Consider the following 19,985-nt stretch of genomic DNA (forward strand, 5'->3'; position numbering starts at 1 on the left):
CATGATTGCTTTTAACTCTTTTAAAGGACCATTAAAACACAAAATAGGCATTTTCACCTGCCAAAAATTGATTGAAGGCCAAATACAGTTAATGAAAAGTTGTTTCTGCCTAAATATGACTTGATCTCATTCTTGAGCTTTATAATCTGAAAATCTGACGTTTCAGCGCTATCGCTCAACGGGCTGCTGTGCGCGCTCCCGGCAATCACTTTTTGGCACGACTCCGGCGCGCAGCGGCGCAGCGGCGCAGCGGCGCAGGACCTGCTCCCAGAACCTGCTCCCAGAACCATAAACCAGGCTTAGTTGAGGGAAAACTGTCCACCATGGTGACTTGTCCGACCAGTCACCTCCCGCTCGTGCTGGTGTGCGTGCTGCTGGTGGCCCCGGCGCTGCGCGGACCGGGGCGCGGACCGGGGCGCGCCGGGACGCGCGCCGCGGCGGCGGAGCTCTCCACCAAAGCCGAGCCGGACTACGGAGACTACCGGGGGAAGTGGTGCATCGACGACCACGGCTTCGTGTACGTGATCGGGGAGGTGTACTACCCCAGTCCCACCGCGTGTCCCTGCACCTGCACGGTGGACGGGCCCGTGTGCGTCCACCCCCGGTGTCCGCGCATCCACCCGCGCTGCACCCGCATCCGGTACCGGGCGTGCTGCCCGGTGTGCGAGGCCGTGGCCCGGGTCTGCGTCTACGGGGGCAAGACCTACAGGCTGCTCGAGGAGTTCAGGGTGAGGAGAGATCAACTTTCACATCCTTCCTTCCCTTCCTCGCATCTTTCTGTTCACCACTTCTCACAGCTGCACCGACTGAACGCCAATTTAAGATTTTACGCACATTATAAATCCCATGCCAAGCATCACAATAAGATGATGGGATGTTCCTGCACAGATAATCTGACAATTTGAAGCCACTTGTCTACAGGACTGTCACAGAAAATTTGAATATTGTGATAAAGTTCTTTATTTTCTGTAATGCAATATGATCGGCCCTCAAAATCCTGATCGGCATCTCTATCTGATGGTGCACTTTAAAACATTTTCTGCAATGAATGAGACTCCGACCACTGCCAATCATCGTGTCAGCCACATTTAAAGCCACAAATCAGGTGAGTGGAGCCGAATTTCAAAGAGGTCACGAGGAAAGGCTTCATCTGAGTCCAGCAGCTGGAGCTTGTGAAGATATTTCCTTTCTGCAAAATAGTAGCATATAGAATATACAGGACTGTCTCAGAAAATTAGAATATTGTGATAAAGTTCTTTATTTTCTGTAATGCAATTAAAAAAACAAAAATGTCATTATGAATTAATTACAAATCAACTGAAATATTGCAGGCCTTTTATTATTTTAATATTGCTGATTATGGCATACAGTTTAAGATTAAGATTCCCAGAATATTCTAATTTTTTGAGATAGGATATTTGAGTTTTCTTAAGCTGTAAACCATGATCAGCAATATTAAAATAATAAAAGGCTTGCAATATTCCAGTTAATTGACCGATAATAGAGGAGCTGCACCCAGAAGGGCAGCCCTCCTCATTTTCATTTCCTTGTAGTTTTCAGGAAATCTGTCTCTGTTCCACGTGCACTACTCACCTTACTTTGAAACTTGCTAGTCCAAATAAGCTTGCTGATCAATTTATGGCACTTTTACACTAGTACCTACTCAGCCCGACTCGACTCACCTCACCTCATTTCTTTTCAATACCCAGATCAGAAGTAGCAGGTTGGAGTGAAGCTGCTGAGACGTATTTGATTGTGTATCTAAATGAAGAAGACAACAACACTAAAGATGTAGAACCTGGAGGAGATGATAGATGTGCTGCTGGGTCTGTGGCTTGTGTTCCATATCAAGTTAAAAATGAGAGTGAGAGAAGCTTCAAGCGGCAACGCTTTTTTTTTTGTTAGTTTGTCTCTGCGCTGCTGAAAAGTCAGCTGGAGCCGTGAGCAGCTATGAAGAGACAGAGCTCCTGGTAGATCTGGTCGTTCCTTATCACCGTCTAGATCCCTTTTTAATTCTCTCCTCAGCACCAGGTTTATGAACATCTGCACCTCAGAGTTGGATCATGAAACAGACTTTTGCTGCCGTTGCTGGTTGAATAAAATGAACAAGAATCCGTCAGAGTCTCTTTCTCTGATTTCCTCCTCCTGACTCAGACGTCTGACTCCAACCCCCCGACCAATCGGTGGCCTGTAGTGTGATGATGTCAGATACAGCCGACTCAGCAGCTTAGAACCTCGGCAGAGTAGATACAGAAAAAGTATCTACTCGACTCCTCCACCCGCCTCCACCTAGTGGAGAAGCATAAAACCGCGAGTCGGGCTGAGTAGGTACTAGTGGAAAAACGCCATTAGAGAAGAAGAGCAGGCTGTGCACGTGTAATAACATGAAGCCGGTGACACCCACATTTCTTGTGCTTCAGTTATCCAGGTGTGAGCGATGTCGCTGCGAGGCCAACAGAGAAGTGTACTGCAGCATCTCCGAGTGCCCGGCCCCCCACTGCGTGAACCCCAGCTACGAGCCCAACCACTGCTGCCCCATCTGTAAGACCGGTAAGATGCAGCCGAGTCTTCAGCTTCACTCGCCTGCACCCACAACCTCACTCCTCCTCACCCTCGTTCAGAGGTGTCAAGTAACGAAGTACAAATACTTTGTTACCTTACTGAAGTAGAAATTTTGGTTATCTATACTTCACTGGAGTAATTATTTTTCAGACGACTTTTTACTTTTACTCCTTACATTTTCACGCAATTATCTGTACTTTTTACTCCTTACATTTTAAAAACAGCCTCGTTACTCTATTTCATTTCGGCCTTTAAATAAAAACTATCCAGTTAAATTGCTCCATCCGGATAGAGTGAATTTGGTTGTGGTTGTTTCAGATGTTCTTGTCCAGTTTTGTTCTTACATCCGTTCCCTCAGATTCCTGCAACTAAACTTGGATGTACATTCCAATAAAGGTTAGGATAAATGATAACATGAACATGAAGTTTGACTTTTTGCACCATTACAATACTTATAGGCAACTAGTCATCATATCTCCTCCTCTCTTAAACACATGTTAATGCTCAATAGTACACAGATATGCTTCTTTAATATATTTGCATTATACTAAGATGCATTCATTTTCAATGGCTTTTGTCCTTAATGGCTTTTTCCCCCTTACATTACTTTTACTTTTATACTTTAAGTAGTTTTGAAACCAGTACTTTTATACTTTTACTTGAGTAAAAAACTTGAGTTGAGTTGAGTTCTACAGGAGTATTTTTAAACTCTAGTATCTATACTTCTACCTGAGTAATGAATGTGAATACTGAAGACACCTCTGCCTTCGTTTGTCTCATATGTTCTCATACACAGGGAGACCAAATATACTGCAGATTTCACTGTTGAAATTAAGCGGAGAAACAATTTAGAGCTCTTCTGATAGCTCCTGTCCAAATTTAGCCCACAATCATCTGGTGGAGATATTCACTGAACAACCAAATATGCATTAATCTGCAGCTAAAAATCCCTTCCAAGAAACACAGACTTTCTTCTATTTGATAAACAACAAGTACAGATGGCTCTTCCTGAGTCTGGTTCTGCCTCAAAGTAACAGAGACCTATAAACGACAGCAAGAAAAATAAAGAATTCAATTCAATTAAATTTTATTTATATAGCGTCTAATACAACAAAAGTTGTCTCTAGACACTTTCCAGAGACCCAGAACATGACCCCCCAAGCAATTATTACATAAACAATGGCAGGTAAAAACTCCCATAGTGGGAGAAAAGCCTTAAGCCAAACAGTGGCAAGGAAAACTCCCCTTTAGGAGGGAAGAAACCTGGACCAGGACCTGGATCATAAGGGGGGACCCTCCTGCTGAAGGCCAGACTGGGGGGTCAGGGACATCAGCAGCACACAGCAGGCAGGTGGAAGCAGCAACGGGATGACCGGGGGTGGGGACCGCAGGCAGGTGGAAGCAGCAACGGGATGACCAGAGGGGGTTGGGGACCGCAGGCAGGTGGAAGCAGCAGCGGGATGACCGGAGGTGGGGACAGCAGGCAGGTGGAAGCAGCAGCGGGATGACCGGGGGTGGGGACCACAGGCAGGTCGAAGCAGCAACGGGATGACCGGGGGTGGGGACCACAGGCAGGTGGAAGCAGCAACGGGATGACCGGGGGTGGGGACCACAGGCAGGTGGAAGCAGCAACAGGATGACCGGGGGTGGGGACCACAGGCAGGTGGAAGCAGCAGCGGGATGACCAGGGGTGGGGACCGCAGGCCAGCACACAGCTCCCAAAGCTCCGGCCCAATCAGCAAGCCCCAGGTTAGGTTCAGGGTTGGGGAAAGGTTGAGAAGGGGCAGGGCCAGGGAGAGGAGTCTTGACGGACAAATCTCTCCCCCGCCTGACCGGGCCGTTACCCTGCCCCTCTCACTCCCACACTGTAGAACTACAAAGAACTACGTCTTAAGGTAATGAATTCATATGCTTTGCTCATCAGCCGCTTTCTGTTGTAGAAGACATCGGGTCTAAACATGTCGTTAGCTGCTTGAATCCGCGGTGCGCGCTGCCGCGTCATTTCACTGCTGAATACCCGCTGGAGTTTTACCAAACTATATACAGTCCAAAGCCTTATCAGTCGCTTCACGAGTGACATGTGGAGCTCTAGTGTGAAGAGTTGTGCTTCACTCACTAGAGTTTCCTCGCACGTGGCCGAAGCTATCGCTTAAGCTTTCATAAAGCTGAATAATTCATAATTAATTCATAATAATAAAAAAATATTTAATTATTTAATTAATTAAAAAAATCATAATTATGATAAGGGGTTAGTGTCCAGTATGGACACTAATCCCTTATCTGAGGTCCAGTAGAACCAGTATGGACACTAATCCCTTATCTGAGGTCCAGTAGAACCAGTATGGACACTAATCCCTTATCTGAGGTCCAGTAGAACCAGTATGGACACTAATCCCTTATCTGAGGTCCAGTAGAACCAGTATGGACACTAATCCCTTATCTGAGGTCCAGTAGAACCAGTATGGACACTAATCCCTTATCTGAGGTCCAGTAGAACCAGTATGGACACTAATCCCTTATCTGAGGCCATAAGAAGGTCATTTGTGACTGGAACCAGTGCTGTCTCTGTGCTATGATGCATTCTGAATCCTGACTGAAAAACTTCAAACAGATCATTTCTATACAAATAGTCACATAACTGACTTGAAACTACTTTTTCCCGAATTTTAGATACAAATGGAAGATTGGAAATTGGTCTATAATTAGATAAAATGTCTGGATCAAGTAAGTACTACAAGTTAAGTGACGAAGTTCCAAATAAGGCTAGTACTAGAAGTCAGTACTTCAAGGCTAGTACAAAAGGTCAGTACTACAAGTCTGTACTACAAGTTGAGTGACCAGGTTGGTAATAAGGCTAGTCCAGCAGGCCTCTGCCTCTCTTCCGTGTGGTTGCAAACTCATGGTGTTTTCTGTGTTTGTATCGTGTCTGACTTGCTGGTCACTTCTCTGGACTTTTTGACCTGCTTTGGAGCCACCCTTGTGATTCTGTCATGCCAATCTGCATTTCTATTTCACACGGCACTGGTTTGGCCTCCCTACACGGCTGTTACCACCTGCCAAGGTGGAACAAGGGTAGAACCTCCTTTCTGCACCACAGAATTGGAGTAAAACCCTTATTTCAGCTGTGGATAATGACCTGCAGAAGGCCTTACAGCAAGTCTGAAGAAGCCTCCGCCTCAAACCTGTTGCCCAGTTACTGTTGGGCTTAGAGAGTGTGCAGTATTGTCTGCTACATTTACCGCTGCCCTCTGCCCTCTGCCCCTAGGGGCCTCTGCCCTAGGGGCCTCTGCCCTCTGTCCTCTGCCCTCCGGCCTCTGCCCTCCGGCCTCTGTCCTCTGCCCTCCGGCCTCTGTTCTCTGTCCTCTGCCCTAGGGGCCTCTGCCCTCTGGCCTAGGAACCTCTGCCCTCTGGCCTAGGGGCCTCTGCCCTATGGCCTAGGGGCCTCTGTCCTCTGGCCTTTGCCCTCCGCCCTCTGCTCTCTGGCCTCTGCCCTTTGCCCTCTGGCCTCTGCCCTCCGGCCTCTGCCCTCTGGCCTTTGCCCTCTGGCCTAGGGGCCTCTGTCCTTTGCCCTCCGGCCTCTGTCCTCTGCCCTCTGCCCTCTGTCCTCTGTCCTCTGCCCTCTGGCCTAGGGGCCTCTGTCCTCTGGCCTCTGGCCTAGGGGCCTCTGTCCTCTGCCCTATGGCCTAGGGGCCTCTGCCCTCTGGCCTCTGCCCTCTGCCCTCCGGCCTCTGCCCTCTGCCTTCTGCCCCCTGGCCTCTGCCCTAGGGGCCTCTGCCCTCTGGCCAAGGGGCCTCTGGCCTCTGCCCTCTGGCCTAGGGGCCTCTGCCCTCCGGCCTCTGCCCTCTGCACTCCGGCCTCTGCCCTCTGCCTTCTTCCCCCTGGCCTCTGCCCTCCGGCCTTTGCCCTCTGCCCTCTGTCCTCTGCCCTAGGGGCCTCTGCCCTTTGGCCTCTGCCCTAGGGGTCTCTGCCCTCCGGCCTCTGTCCTCTGTCCTCTGCCCTCTGTCCTCTGCCCTCTGCCCTAGGGGCCTCTGTCCTCTGCCCTCCGGCCTCTGTCCTCTGTCCTCTGTCCTCTGCCCTCTGCCCTCTGCCCTATGGCTAAGGGTCTCTGTCCTCTGCCCTCTGCCCTCTGCCCTCCGGCCTCTGCCCTCTGGCCTTTGCCCTCTGCCCCCCGGCCTCTGCCCTCCGGCCTCTGCCCTCTGCCTTCTGCCCTCTGGCCTTTGCCCTCTGCCCCCTGGCCTCTGCCCTCCGGCCTCTGCCCTCTGGCCTCCTCCCTCCGGCCTCTGCTCTCTGGCCTCTGCCCTAGGGGCCTCTGCCCTCTGCCCTCTGGCCTTTGCCCTCTGCCCCCTGGCCTCTGCCCTCCGGCCTTTGCCCTCTGCCCTCTGTCCTCTGCCCTAGGGGCCTCTGTCCTCTGTCCTCTGCCCTCTGCCCTAGGGGCCTCTGTCCTCTGCCCTCCGGCCTCCGGCCTCTGTCCTCTGTCCTCTGCCCTCTGGCCTCTGGCCTCTGGCCTAGGGGCTTCTGTCCTCTGCCCTCTGGCCTCTGCTCTCTGGCCTCTGCTCTCTGCCCTCTGCCCTAGGGTCCTCTGCCCTCTGCCCTAGGGGCCTCTGCCCTCTGGCCTCTACCCTCTGGCCTAGGGTCCTCTGTCCTTTGCCCTCTGTCCTCTGCCCTCTGCCCTAGGGGCCTCTGTCCTCTGCCCTCCGGCCTCTGTCCTCTGCCCTCTGTCCTCTGTCCTCTGTCCTCTGCCCTCTGGCCTAGGGGCCTCTGTCCTCTGGCCTCTGCCCTCTGCCCTCTGTCCTTTGTCCTCTGCCCTCTGCCCTATGGCCTAGGGGCCTCTGTCCTCTGCCCTCTGGCCTCTGCCCTCCGGCCTCTGCCCTCTGGCCTTTGCCCTCCGGCCTCTGCCCTCTGGCCTTTGCCCTCTGCCCTCCGGCCTCTGCCCTCCGGCCTCTGCCCTCTGCCCCCTGGCCTCTGCCCTCCGGCCTCTGCCCTCTGGCCTCTGGCCTTTGCCTTCTGGCCTCTGCCCTCCGGCCTCTGCTCTCTGGCCTCTGCCCTAGGGGCCTCTGCCCTCTGGCCAAGGGCCCTCTTGCCTTTGCCCTCTGCCCCCTGGCCTCTGCCCTCCGGCCTTTGCCCTCTGCCCTCTGTCCTCTGCCCTCTGCCCTCTGTCCTCTGCCCTAGGGGCCTCTGCCCTAGGGGCCTCTGCCCTAGGGGCCTCTGCCCTCTGGCCAAGGGGCCTCTGGCCTCTGCCCTCTGGCCTAGGGGCCTCTGCCCTCCGGCCTCTGCCCTCTGCACTCCGGCCTCTGCCCTCTGCCTTCTTCCCCCTGGCCTCTGCCCTCCGGCCTTTGCCCTCTGCCCTCTGTCCTCTGCCCTAGGGGCCTCTGCCCTTTGGCCTCTGCCCTAGGGGCCTCTGCCCTCCGGCCTCTGTCCTCTGTCCTCTGCCCTCTGTCCTCTGCCCTAGGGGCCTCTGTCCTCTGCCCTCCGGCCTCTGTCCTCTGTCCTCTGCCCTCTGCCCTCTGCCCTATGGCTAAGGGTCTCTGTCCTCTGCCCTCTGCCCTCCGGCCTCTGCCTTCTGCCCTCTGGCCTTTGCCCTCTGCCCCCTGGCCTCTGCCCTCCGGCCTCTGCCCTCCGGCCTCTGCCCTCTGGCCTTTGCCCTCTGGCCTCCTCCCTCCGGCCTCTGCTCTCTGGCCTCTGCCCTAGGGGCCTCTGCCCTCTGGCCAAGGGGCCTCTGGCCTCTGCCCTCTGGCCTAGGGGCCTCTGCCCTCCGGCCTCTGCCCTCTGCCTTCTGCCCTCTGGCCTTTGCCCTCTGCCCCCTGGCCTCTGCCCTCCGGCCTTTGCCCTCTGCCCTCTGTCCTCTGCCCTAGGGGCCTCTGTCCTCTGCCCTCTGCCCTAGGGGCCTCTGTCCTCTGCCCTCCGGCCTCTGTCCTCTGTCCTCTGCCCTCTGGCCTCTGGCCTAGGGGCCTTTGTCCTCTGCCCTCTGGCCTCTGCTCTCTGCCCTCTGCCCTAGGGTCCTCTGCCCTAGGGGCCTCTGCCCTCTGGCCTCTACCCTCTGGCCTAGGGTCCTCTGTCCTCTGTCCTCTGCCCTCTGTCCTCTGCCCTCTGCCCTAGGGGCCTCTGTCCTCTGCCCTCCGGCCTCTGTCCTCTGCCCTCTGCCCTAGGGGCCTCTGTCCTCTGCCCTCCGGCCTCTGTCCTCTGCCCTCTGCCCTCTGTCCTCTGTCCTCTGCCCTCTGGCCTAGGGGCCTCTGTCCTCTGTCCTCTGGCCTCTGCCCTCTGTCCTTTGTCCTCTGCCCTCTGCCCTCTGCCCTATGGCCTAGGGGCCTCTGTCCTCTGCCCTCTGGCCTCTGCCCTCCGGCCTCTGCCCTCTGGCCTCTGCCCTCCGGCCTCTGCCCTCTGGCCTTTGCCCTCCGGCCTCTGCCCTCTGGCCTTTGCCCTCTGCCCTCCGGCCTCTTCCCTCTGCCCTCCGGCCTCTGCCCTCTGCCCCCTGGCCTCTGCCCTCCGGCCTCTGCCCTCTGGCCTTTGCCCTCTGGCCTCTGCCCTCCGGCCTCTGCTCTCTGGCCTCTGCCCTAGGGGCCTCTGGCCAAGGGCCCTCTTGCCTTTGCCCTCTGCCCCCTGGCCTCTGCCCTCTGGCCTTTGCCCTCTGCCCTCTGTCCTCTGCCCTCTGCCCTAGGGGCCTCTGCCCTCTGGCCTCTGCCCTCTGCCCTCTGTCTTCTGCCCTCTGTCCTCTGCCCTCTGTCCTCTGCCCTCTGCCCTAGGGGCCTCTGTCCTCTGCCCTCCGGCCTCTGTCCTAGTTGCCTCTGTCGTCTGCCCTCTGCCCTCCGGCCTCTTTCCTCTGCCCTCTGGCCTCTGGCCTCTGGCCTAAGGGCCTCTGTCCTCTGCCCTCTGCCCTCTGGCCTCTGCTCTCTGCCCTAGGGGCCTCTGCCCTCTGGCCTCTGCCCTAGGGGCCTCTGCCCTCTGGCCTCTACCCTCTGGCCTCTACCCTCTGGCCTAGGGGCCTCTGCCCTCTGGCCTCTACCCTCTGGCCTACGGGCCTCTGCCCTCTGGCCTCTACCCTCTGGCCTAGGGGCCTCTGCCCTCTGGCCTCTGCCCTCTGGCCTCTGCCCTAGGGGCCTCTGCCCTCTGCCCTAGGGGCCTCTGCCCTCTGCCCTAGGGGCCTCTGCCCTCTGGCCTAGGGGCCTCTGGCCTCTGTCCTCTGTCCTCTTGGCAGGTCTGCAGGTCGCAGATGTTCATGGAGCAGACACATAGCAAAGCTGACAAACATGCATGTGTTTTTCCAAATCTCCTGTGCCACTTGGAGGGGCACACACAGCAAAGTTGAGTTAAGACTCTAGGGACATGGCAAGCAGCGTTGGCTTGGTGATCCATGTGTAGTTTTACAGGGACAGGTGGTTGTACACCGTACAGGCATCAGTGATGGAGATGGCCAGTCCTGTCTTCTTCACACATGATACACGTCAACTCGCTGAATGTCATGTATGCCACTTCCAAACAGTTAACTGTTTCTTTATGGATAAAAGTAATCCCTTCCTGTTACTGCTGCAACAGGAAAACAGCCACATGTGCCATTTTATCCTCCCAGATTATCTTAACACAGTTGTACACATGAAGCTCATCCCCTCTGTCTGCACTATGAGTATTACTGAGGCTGTGTGTGTGTGTGTGTGTGTGTGTGTGTGTGTGTGTGTGTGTGTGTGTGTGTGTGTGTGTGTGTGTGTGTGTGTGTGTGTGTGTGTGTGTGTGTGCAGCTTACAGTGCCACCCTTGTTACGTCATGTTGCCTTTAATTCCTTCTCAAATGTAAGTTTGTCTGTGTGTAGGAGCAGTTGCAGCAGGGATAATTAGAAGAAGTTGAAGCTTATTTCAAAAATAAAAGCAGCTAAAGATTGACATGCACATGACCACGGTGCTGGCTTAAAACAGCGCAATTTATGTTTAAAATCAACAATAAAACACTTCCTGACAGCATTCAGAAGCTCTTCCAAAGCAGAGTTAGCCCATATGAACTAAAGGGAACATTTATGTTCAGGAAAACAAAGGCAAGAACCAACATTAAACAACGATGATCTCAGTGACAGAAGTTAATCTGTGGAACAGTTTAGATTATATTATATATATTTATATTATATATATTTTTTTACACCTGTACTTTGGGTTATTTGTGTTGTGGAAACTGAAAGGACCAATAATCTAAACTAAACCAAAAAAAACCCAGAAGAAAACCTTCCCCGGCGCTGGGCTTGTAATGTTTTCGGCCCGGTTTTATTCACTTGGACCACGTATTACTCCCCGGCCGCACAGACAGTGGGACAGATGGTTTGGTTTGTTGCGTCATGGTTTTTTTCTGTTTTCTGTTTCCCTGACGTCAGCTGGGTTTTACTGCTCACAGTTGGATCTGGCAGCAGATGAACTGTACATCCTGAGCTCCCACTGACTGATGTTTAGAATTGTTTCACAAGCAGCAGCCAAATAAAGGAACCCCCGACTGCGATGGAGGGATCCAAATGATATGAAAGCCAGGCGTTAACGTTGTTTGTTTTTTTCAGACATACTCAGTCTAATTTTAAATGTATTCTAACGCCAGTCACCGACTGCTTTTGGTATAAATAAATACCACGACATACAAATGATGGTTCACAAACAAACACACTTCCCATTTCTGTATGACAGATTGTCTGATCAGCCGGCCGTGTTTTGTGAGAGAGAGGGAGGGAGAGAGAGGGAGAGAGGGAGAGATAAATACATCAGCGCATGTCATAGATGGAGAGTAACACAAACAGACAACACAGTCTCCTTATCCTTAAACAGTCTCCCTGCCTATTAATGTAAATAGTTCTGTATATATATATATATATATATATTGTATGCATGTGTTAGGTATTTGGTGTTGGGTATTTGTTGTAATTGTATTGGTGTTTCGTGTGTTGATTGTGTCGTGATTTATTGTATGTATATGTTAGTCCAGCTGTTTAGCTGTAAAATATATAGGAGTCGTTCAGTTTGTGATACAAGCATGAAATTTGGTACACATATAGCCAAAGGTATCCCCAAAAGATATGGAAGTGGAGCCATTATGAATTTTCAACATGGCGCCCATGGCAGCCATTTTTCAAAATGGACGGCAGAAACAACTGTTTTCTAATGAGTGAGGGATATAATATGACACTATTGACAACTTTTGTTGTCATTGACCTGATGTGCTTGGTAATGTATTTTTGAGATAATTGTTGCCTCCATCTGGTCTTTCATGCTGGGTCCCTCCAGTACCATGTTCACAAGGGTAAGTAAAAGCTGTGGCATAGAGTCCTCTTGGCAGTGTTCAGGAAAACCATTAAATGGTTTGGCCTCCCCAAATATTTGACGACGGACAAACTGTGCAGCACGTGCAATGTGCATAGCATATTCGTCATTATCCTGCTCACAGGCTTTGGCAAGAGCATTGCCGATGTGGTCTTCAAAGGCCATCAGGACATCTCTTCCCTTAGTGTAAGCTCGCATTTCTGGGAACTCAGCAAGAAGTCTCTCTTTCAGCCTTGTTGAGTTAACTCGGCTATCAAACTCTACTCCTAGCTGCTCCATTCGACACTTGTAGAGCTGGGAAAGTTTGGCTAGTCTGAATACCGGTGCTGACCCATCTTGTCTGGCCTCCTCTATATAAAGTACCAACTCAGCAAACACAACACCAGAGGTTGATGCTGCCTGTCCCTGAACATGATATTCAAGACCTTCTAATTTAGCCTTTCTTGCACGATTATAAAGACCTATTAGGCATCTGGCGTGATATTTTGCTTCAATGGCCATCATGTCCCCAGCACCAAGTCGCCCAAGTAATTCAGTGTCTTGGATTAGTGTAGCAGCAGGACGCACCTGATTGTCCAATTTAAATGTCGCAGCCTCACGAAGGCCTTCATTTCCAGCAGGCTGTCTGCAGAAGAAACATATATCCTGTCAAATTTCAGGAGTCCGACTTGGTTGGGACCTTCTGTGTTTGCATTCTAATTGTTGATCAGCACTTTCACTGCATGCTCGCTTTTTTGCTCTTTGCAACTTGGTTTCGTTGTACTTCAGCCTGCACGTATTATGGTATTGAGCCTTGTTCGCAACCATGGCCGCTTCTATACCATGACCCTCATCCAGTCTTCCGATTTGAAATGTTGAAGGGAGCTGGCCAAGTTCACTAAACTGTCTTAAATGCTCTGCAAGTGAAGTGTATCCACTCTCCTTGTCTGCTCGCAAATTCTGCAAAGGACATCTCAATGCCTCTGTTGTGTGTTCTTGGCAAATGATACAGAGCTTCCAGTCCGTCTTGGTTGTGCAAGAAGTTGATGGTGCTTGACCATCAAAATGCACAAGTTGAAATTTCTTTGAAATTTTCTCAACTAAAAAGGTAATGATTGCAGTAAACTTTAAGGCCGAGGGATTATCCTTTTACCGCTGTTTACTACTAGGGAAACACATTCTTGTATGGGATACAACTAGGTTCGGAAAAGAAAATTGCCCTACACCTAGCTCGATCGTTCATCCAGTGCCATTTCATTCCTGTGCGATCTGTACACCTTCCGGGTAACTAAATGAAAGTCATATAAAGCCCCATTACCCTTGGCTCGGCTCTCCCGCGCTGGCACATCCTGACCATTCAGGTGCAGCTGTCTAACAACATCTAAATCTGTAAACTATACAGGTTTCATTTGTAGTCCTAAATGGCCATGTTTAGGACCAACACGGGTGTTTCAATTTGTATATAGAGCTGAACACCTGTGTTTGGTGCTCGACATGGCTGGTGTAGGACTACAAATGAAACCCATCGATTATGTAGATGTGGGGCTAACGTTAGATAGCATTTAGGAAACTAAACTACACTACCACTAAACTATATCCATAACCAGTACATTAATTACAGAAAGTAAGGCATTATTTAGAGGAGTGTATTTAGCCGGTACTGAACCCCATGCTGAGTTTCACAGCAGTGGTGTTGCCAGTTTGCCCTGGCTGTACTTCAACATCCACTCTATTACTTATCATTCTTATATTCATTGGATGGTTCAGTTCTTGCAGATATGAGGATCTTTTTTGGTTTATTAGTTCAAAGTTTGTTTTTATGTATAATAGATCTATTTTCATGAAATTACGGTATATATTTTATTTTGGCTAATATGGCTGTTATCATGAAAGAAACAGTTGTCATGTTCAGTTTTGAGGTAGAAGGTTCTGGCCAATTCCAATGTTTCAAATTTGATTCCTGCATCATAAATAATAACTGATTAGACACCAAGATCAATAATGACTGATTAGACACCAAGATCATCCATATCAGACAGTCACGCAAATGATGGCTGCCATCTTTAAAAAATGGCAGTCATCTTGAATATTAAATGACAACTTCTCAATTATCCAAGAGACATCTACCAAGTACTATATGTGGTAAATCTGTCTAAAACTCCCATAGTGGGAGAAAAGCCTTAAGCCAAACAATGGCAATAAAAACTCCCCTTTAGGAGGGAAGAAACCTGGACCAGGACCTGGATCATAAGGGGGGAAGAAACCTGGACCAGGACCTGGATCATAAGGGGGGACCCTCCTGCCGAAGGCCAGACTGGGGGGTCGGGGACGTCAGCAGCACAGCAGGCAGGTGGAAGCAGCAACGGGATGACCGGGGGTGGGGACCGCAGGCAGGTGGAAGCAGCAACGGGATGACCGGGGGTGGGGACCGCAGGCAGGTGGAAGCAGCAACGCAATGACCGGGGTCGGGGACCGCAGGCAGGTGGAAGCAGCAACGGGATGACCGGGGGTGGGGACCGCAGGCCAGCACGCAGCTCCCGAAGCTCCGGCCCAATCAGCAAGCCCCAGGTTGGGGTTCAGGGTCGGGGAAAGGTTGAGAAGGGGCAGGGCCAGGGAGAGGAGTCTTGGACAAATCTCTCCCCCGCCTGCCCGGGCCGTTACCCTGCCCCCCTCACTCCCACGCTGCAGGTTCCGGTGTTGTGCATTCAGAGATGCTCTTCGCCACCGGCAGAGGATGCAAGCAGGTTCAAAAGCTGCCACTTATGGCACTTTTGCACTAGGACTTACTGAGCCTGACTCGGCTCATCACGCGTCTACCCGCCTCTACCCGCCTCTACCCGTTTGTTTTTCCACATCCAGGTGAGAAGTAGGCAGGTTGGGGTGAAGCTGCTGTGACGTACTCGATTGCGCAACCGCTTTGTTCATGTCGGCGCTGATCAGAAATCAGCTGGAGCTGCGAGCGGCTGAGAGTAAAACAGCCCGTCTACATCCCTTTTTTAATTCTCTCCTCAGCCACCAGGTTTATGAACATCTGCACCTCAGAGTTGGATCACCAAACAGACGTTTTGCGCTTTATAATAAAATCGCCGCGAGCCGCGGGTCGCTCTCGCGCTGACTCCCGCTTCCTGATTCAAACGTCTGCCGGCCCCGCCCCCCGACCAATCAGTGGCGCGGAGGGTGGTGACGTCAGAAATAGTCCCTGCTCAGCCCGCATAGAACCTCGCCAGAATGGTTACAGAAAATGTATCGGCTTGGAGCGGCTCTACCCGTCTCAGCCCCTAGTGCAAACGTGCAAGACGGGGCCGTACCGAGCGGAGCCGGGCGGAGGCGGGACTAGTGCAAAAGCGCCATTAGAGGAGTCTGACTTCCTGTAGCCAGTTCCTAGGATGAGAGCAGCTTTCACCACTTCACCCCACTGGGGGGAGACAGTGGGATTGATCAAATAAAACTGTTCACTGCAACGGCTCCGTGTAATATTCTCCACTGGAGGTCCCCAGTCCTTTTTTTCAGAGGTGGTTTGTATAAAACCCTCCAAACTGGTTTCACCCCACTGTCCACCCCCAGGGTCTTTCTCCACAGTGTCGGTTCTCCTGTTCAGTTTGTTTTTGTTCAGTGCTTTTACGCACCGCTTGTAGACTTGTTTTCCAGTCACAGTGTAAAAATCCACAAAGTCGTTGTCCTCCTTGTTAAAAAAGGCACCTGAAAGTCCATCTAAAACCGGAGCGACATAGTTGAATATTTCTATATATTTGTACACACATGCCCATATAAATATTTATATAAACATACTTATTTACACCATACTATCTCTATATTAACTCCATCTGCTCTATATCTATCTACTTACACACTCTATTTCAAAAGGTTTATCAATTGGTCTGGAACAAAGATCTTAGCGTAGCTTTGATTGTACTTCATGATCATTTTATTTATTTATATTATGATGCTTTTTTCAAAGTTGTCACAGCAAAATGTCATTACCATCACAAAAACAAAACACTGATTTTGATACAAAATGATTTGACAAGCAAAGTTTTCACAATCATTCCAGTAAGTACAAAACATGCTCTTTAAGAATCATGTTCTAAATATTTGTAAGTACATTTAAAATACATTTTAACACCATGTTCTCTCTAACTTTTTAATATATTGCCTTGTCTCAACAATGAAATATTGCATACTAATGAGAATATTTGAATTGCAATGCATATTTTTTCAGAAAATGCAAATTTAGACAATAAAACATTACCACAAAGATTGAGGTAAAACCCAAGTTAACAAAAAAGCTAAATTTTCTGTCAAAAAGTGTATTGTGACGGTAATGACAATGTATTCCGGTAATGGCAACATGTTTTGGTAATGACATAAAAATGAACACTGGTGTTTTTTTGTTGTTATTTTGACAACAAAGATAAAGAAAATACTACTTTTTAAAAACAACACCTTTTGAACACTTAACCTACCACTAAAATTAATCATTTGGTAAACTACCACAGCATTGCTTATGTAATAATATCTTCTTCGGGCCAGCTGGTTCGATTCTGACATAAAAAAGGATCAAACAATTTCCCATATGATGGGTGTCAATCCAAAAATGATAAAATAGAAAATAAAGTTTTCAGCACTCTCAAATAAGTGTGTAGCATTTTAATTCATGCACAGCAACAGTGGCGTGACCCAAATTAAAGGGGACCTATTATGGCATTTAATGTCTTTTTTAAACAGGCCTTGAATGTCTTAAGAACAAGCTTTTGATTGTTTTTTCTAAATAAATTGGAAATTCAGCCTCTGAGCCATGTCTTTATCTTTACCGTTTCTAACCTTATTCTCTATGCGGGATTCTGAGTGGGCGGGGCTATGATAATGAGGCTCTGTGCTGATTGGCTGCCTGACGCGATGACGCGAATGATGTGATACACCGCTACGAAAAAATGGTGGAAGCTCCAGCTGGCGGAGTTAAGGCTGATTTATGGTTCCGCGTTACACCGATTTAATGCAGAACCATAATTCAGGCTTTATGCGATGTGAGCAAGTGTCAGTGACAAAATCAATTCCATTGCTTTATTTTCTATTGGACTGTCCTAACTGGACGCAGCAACGCAGCGTTTTGAGCTGAACATTTGTCGGACGTCCTGCTTCTATTTTCTTCCTGTCGCTCGCGTTGAAAGCCGGTTGAAAGCGCTGTAGGAAACAGTCATGATGAGGAACGGCTGATCCAGTTAGTTAAATGAGAAGTTATCTCTATGATTCCTCCTCATTTCACTACAAAAACCTCAATAAAGTGGCAGCTGCTGGAGGGAGATGGACGGAGAGCGTCCAATGTCACGCAGTAGTCGGACGCTCATGCAGTTACACGGTTTTATAGTTGTGGGCGTGGTTTGCATTTTGGTTACGTAACGAAAATGCGCAGAATCTGAACGGCTCGTAGAAGTCACATGACACTGGACGGCTCATCCGGGCGGTTGTGCAGACACTGCAGAATTATTACTGGACCTACTGTTTCTTTGGTTAACTCTCCACTGTCGACTCCTGCATCTTTGTTCCCACTTTGAAAATTGTGAGATGGCTTTCAATTTTCCTGTCTCTTTTCTTTTTTTGTATCTCTTTTTCTCTTTCAAGATATTGCTGATATTTCTCAGGATCTTCCTTTTTTTTTCGTCTCTGTATTTTTTTGACTGTTGAGCTGGTTTAGCTGGGGCCATGTTGACATCTTCAAACAAAAATAATGTAAATCATGGTTTGTCACTGTTCAATTATGTATCATAGTAAAGTAGTGCATGATAAATTAAGCTAATATATTCTAGTTCTAAGGTAATAAACAGATAAATAAGAAAAGTGATGGTAATGACAATTCTCACTCTTTGCAGAAAATGTTGGCAAGTTTTTTGACTAGCTAAGCTAACCGGTTAGCTAAGCACACTGTACACTGAATGTTAATAAAGTGAAATGTCTTATTAATGAATTAAAATACTCAACTAGTGACTAGTGACATACTCTCAGATCAGGGTGTATAAAACATCAAATTACTCACATATGTGAGCATCAAAAAATCAGGCTTCTGCCTCATGTCTGGGAATGTTCCTTTGGAGCATCTAATTAGCATGCAACAATGTAAGTAACTGTTTGTAAAAACTTTATTGCTCTCTAAAATGTTGAGTGTGATGGTAATGACAGATGTATGAGGGACAGCTATATTTAACTTTAAATAAATTGCAAATTGAACAAATATAAATTATATGAATTTGAAAAATGCCTTTTTAAGTTGTTACGAGGAAATGCAAAGTAAAGTTTTAATGAATTTAGCACTTTTTATTGCTTTATTATAGAGGGGATGTCAAAAAGTCTGGGTTGGGGACAAACCCAAAACAGTGAAATTCTTGCACATTTCAATTTTCAACACACTGAAAAAGTATTAAAATGTCATCATTGAGACACAGTTATTTTTTTCATAGCTACTACAACCTAACCTTAATAAATGCAATAATTGTTTTTTCTAAAAAGCATTTTTTTCCTTGAAAATCTACCCTGGGGACAGAAAAACTCCCTTAATTGAAGAATCACCCATGTATGTATGTGTATGTATATATATATATATATATATATATATATATATATATATATATATATAGTATATGTATAGTTTACCTCCCCTGACTGATCTAGACTGACTGCTGACAGGGCTGCTCTTCTCTTCTTCTTCTCTTCTCTTCTTCTTCTCTCCTCCGCAGGTCCCAACTGTTTTGCGGGCAGCCGGGTGATCCCGGCGGGGGAGCGTGTGAAGGTGGACGAGCAGACGGTGTGTTACTGCACCTACCGGGACGGGACCTGGAACACCCACCCCCACGCCACCTGCGAGCAGCGGCCCCCCAGCTCCCCCGGGCCCCCCGGGCCCACGCCCAGCACCAGCCCCCCGCCCGCCAGGGACGAGGACGGCCGAGGGCGGGGAGGACGACGGTTCATCCCCAGGCTGGACATGATCCCATGAACCACAGCATTTATTAGAAGTAGACGTGTGTTTTATGTAAAACAAACCCAGTTTCCTGTTCTGACCAACCGGAGTTCAGAGATGAACGGTGGACGTTGACAATGATGTAAATGACTTCTAAGTGCAGAATAAGGTTGTGATTCCTGAAAACCATAAGTGATGTGAGACAAAGTTGTTCCTGTGGAAACAGGAAGACAAGCAGAGACCCGAGTCAGACCCGCGACGACTACAAGGGGCAGTAAATAGGAAATAACTACCGAGGGGAATTCAACGGTCCCTGTAACCTTCCCAACAGTTTCATATTTTTTTTCCCTTAGTGGCAGAAGATGGTAGCTGTTAGGGGTGGGTTAAAAATATCGATATATCGATATTTTATCGATATGCATGTGTAGGAACGATTATTGATACATAAATCCAAGTATCGATTTAAATTTTTTTTTTTTTTTTTTTTTTTTTTAATCCCGATTTTTTCCCCCATTTTATCACCCAGTGCTCCTACCTAAGTCAGTCCTGGGCATTGCTCCATCTACCAACCCCGGGAGGCCCTGCACTGAGCTCAAGTCTCCTCCTTACTTGAGGAGTGAGCAGCTTCTTCTTTTCACCAGACAGGGTGGGGTTTCTCTGGCCGGACGTGGCGCGTGGAAGGATCATGTTATTCCCTTATTGTAACCAGAATATCGATATCGATATCGTATCGTATCGGAAATCGTATCGTCTTGGGACCTAGTGTATGGGAATCGTATCGTATCGGGAGGTCAGTGATGATACCCAGCTCTAGTAGCTGTAAACCACTGGAGCTGAATCAGCAGATTTACTTACCGGTAAACGTGTAAGCAATGGGCACAAGGGTCAAAGGTCGGGAGCATTAAAGCAACTGCTCATCGTTGGAAGCTTTGAACTCACGGAAATAGAGCTGGTTGATCAGTCATGTTTTTACACCTGATTTCATCTTTAATTCAGTAAGGGGAGATATTTTTACCGTTGAATGTTACTGCATCAAGACTAGTGGATATTTAGAGGGATCCCGTGATCGTGCACATGCTCGGGCCCGTCGCAGGTTATATTAGATATTATTACGGTCCCACAGGAGGTTGCACACCAGCAGCACATTCTACCATCGTCCACCAGAGCTACGTCTGCATGGAACACACTTCCCTAACACTTTAAACTATTAACAG

General features: G+C 49.0%; 1 protein-coding gene across 1 annotated transcript; it reads left to right on the plus strand.

The window, feature by feature from the left end:
• The first annotated feature begins 323 nt into the window (after positions 1-323).
• si:dkey-283b1.7 (von Willebrand factor C domain-containing protein 2-like) lies at positions 324-19,346 on the plus strand. Its single transcript, XM_061711253.1, has 3 exons — positions 324-728; positions 2,421-2,550; positions 18,551-19,346. The coding sequence occupies exons 1-3, from the start codon at positions 324-326 to the stop codon at positions 18,805-18,807; spliced, it is 792 nt and encodes a 263-aa protein (XP_061567237.1). The 3' UTR covers positions 18,808-19,346.
• Positions 19,347-19,985: the final 639 nt, after the last annotated feature.

Source organism: Cololabis saira, chromosome 21, assembly GCF_033807715.1.
Source record: "Cololabis saira isolate AMF1-May2022 chromosome 21, fColSai1.1, whole genome shotgun sequence".
NCBI classification, from domain to species: Eukaryota; Metazoa; Chordata; class Actinopteri; order Beloniformes; family Belonidae; genus Cololabis; species Cololabis saira.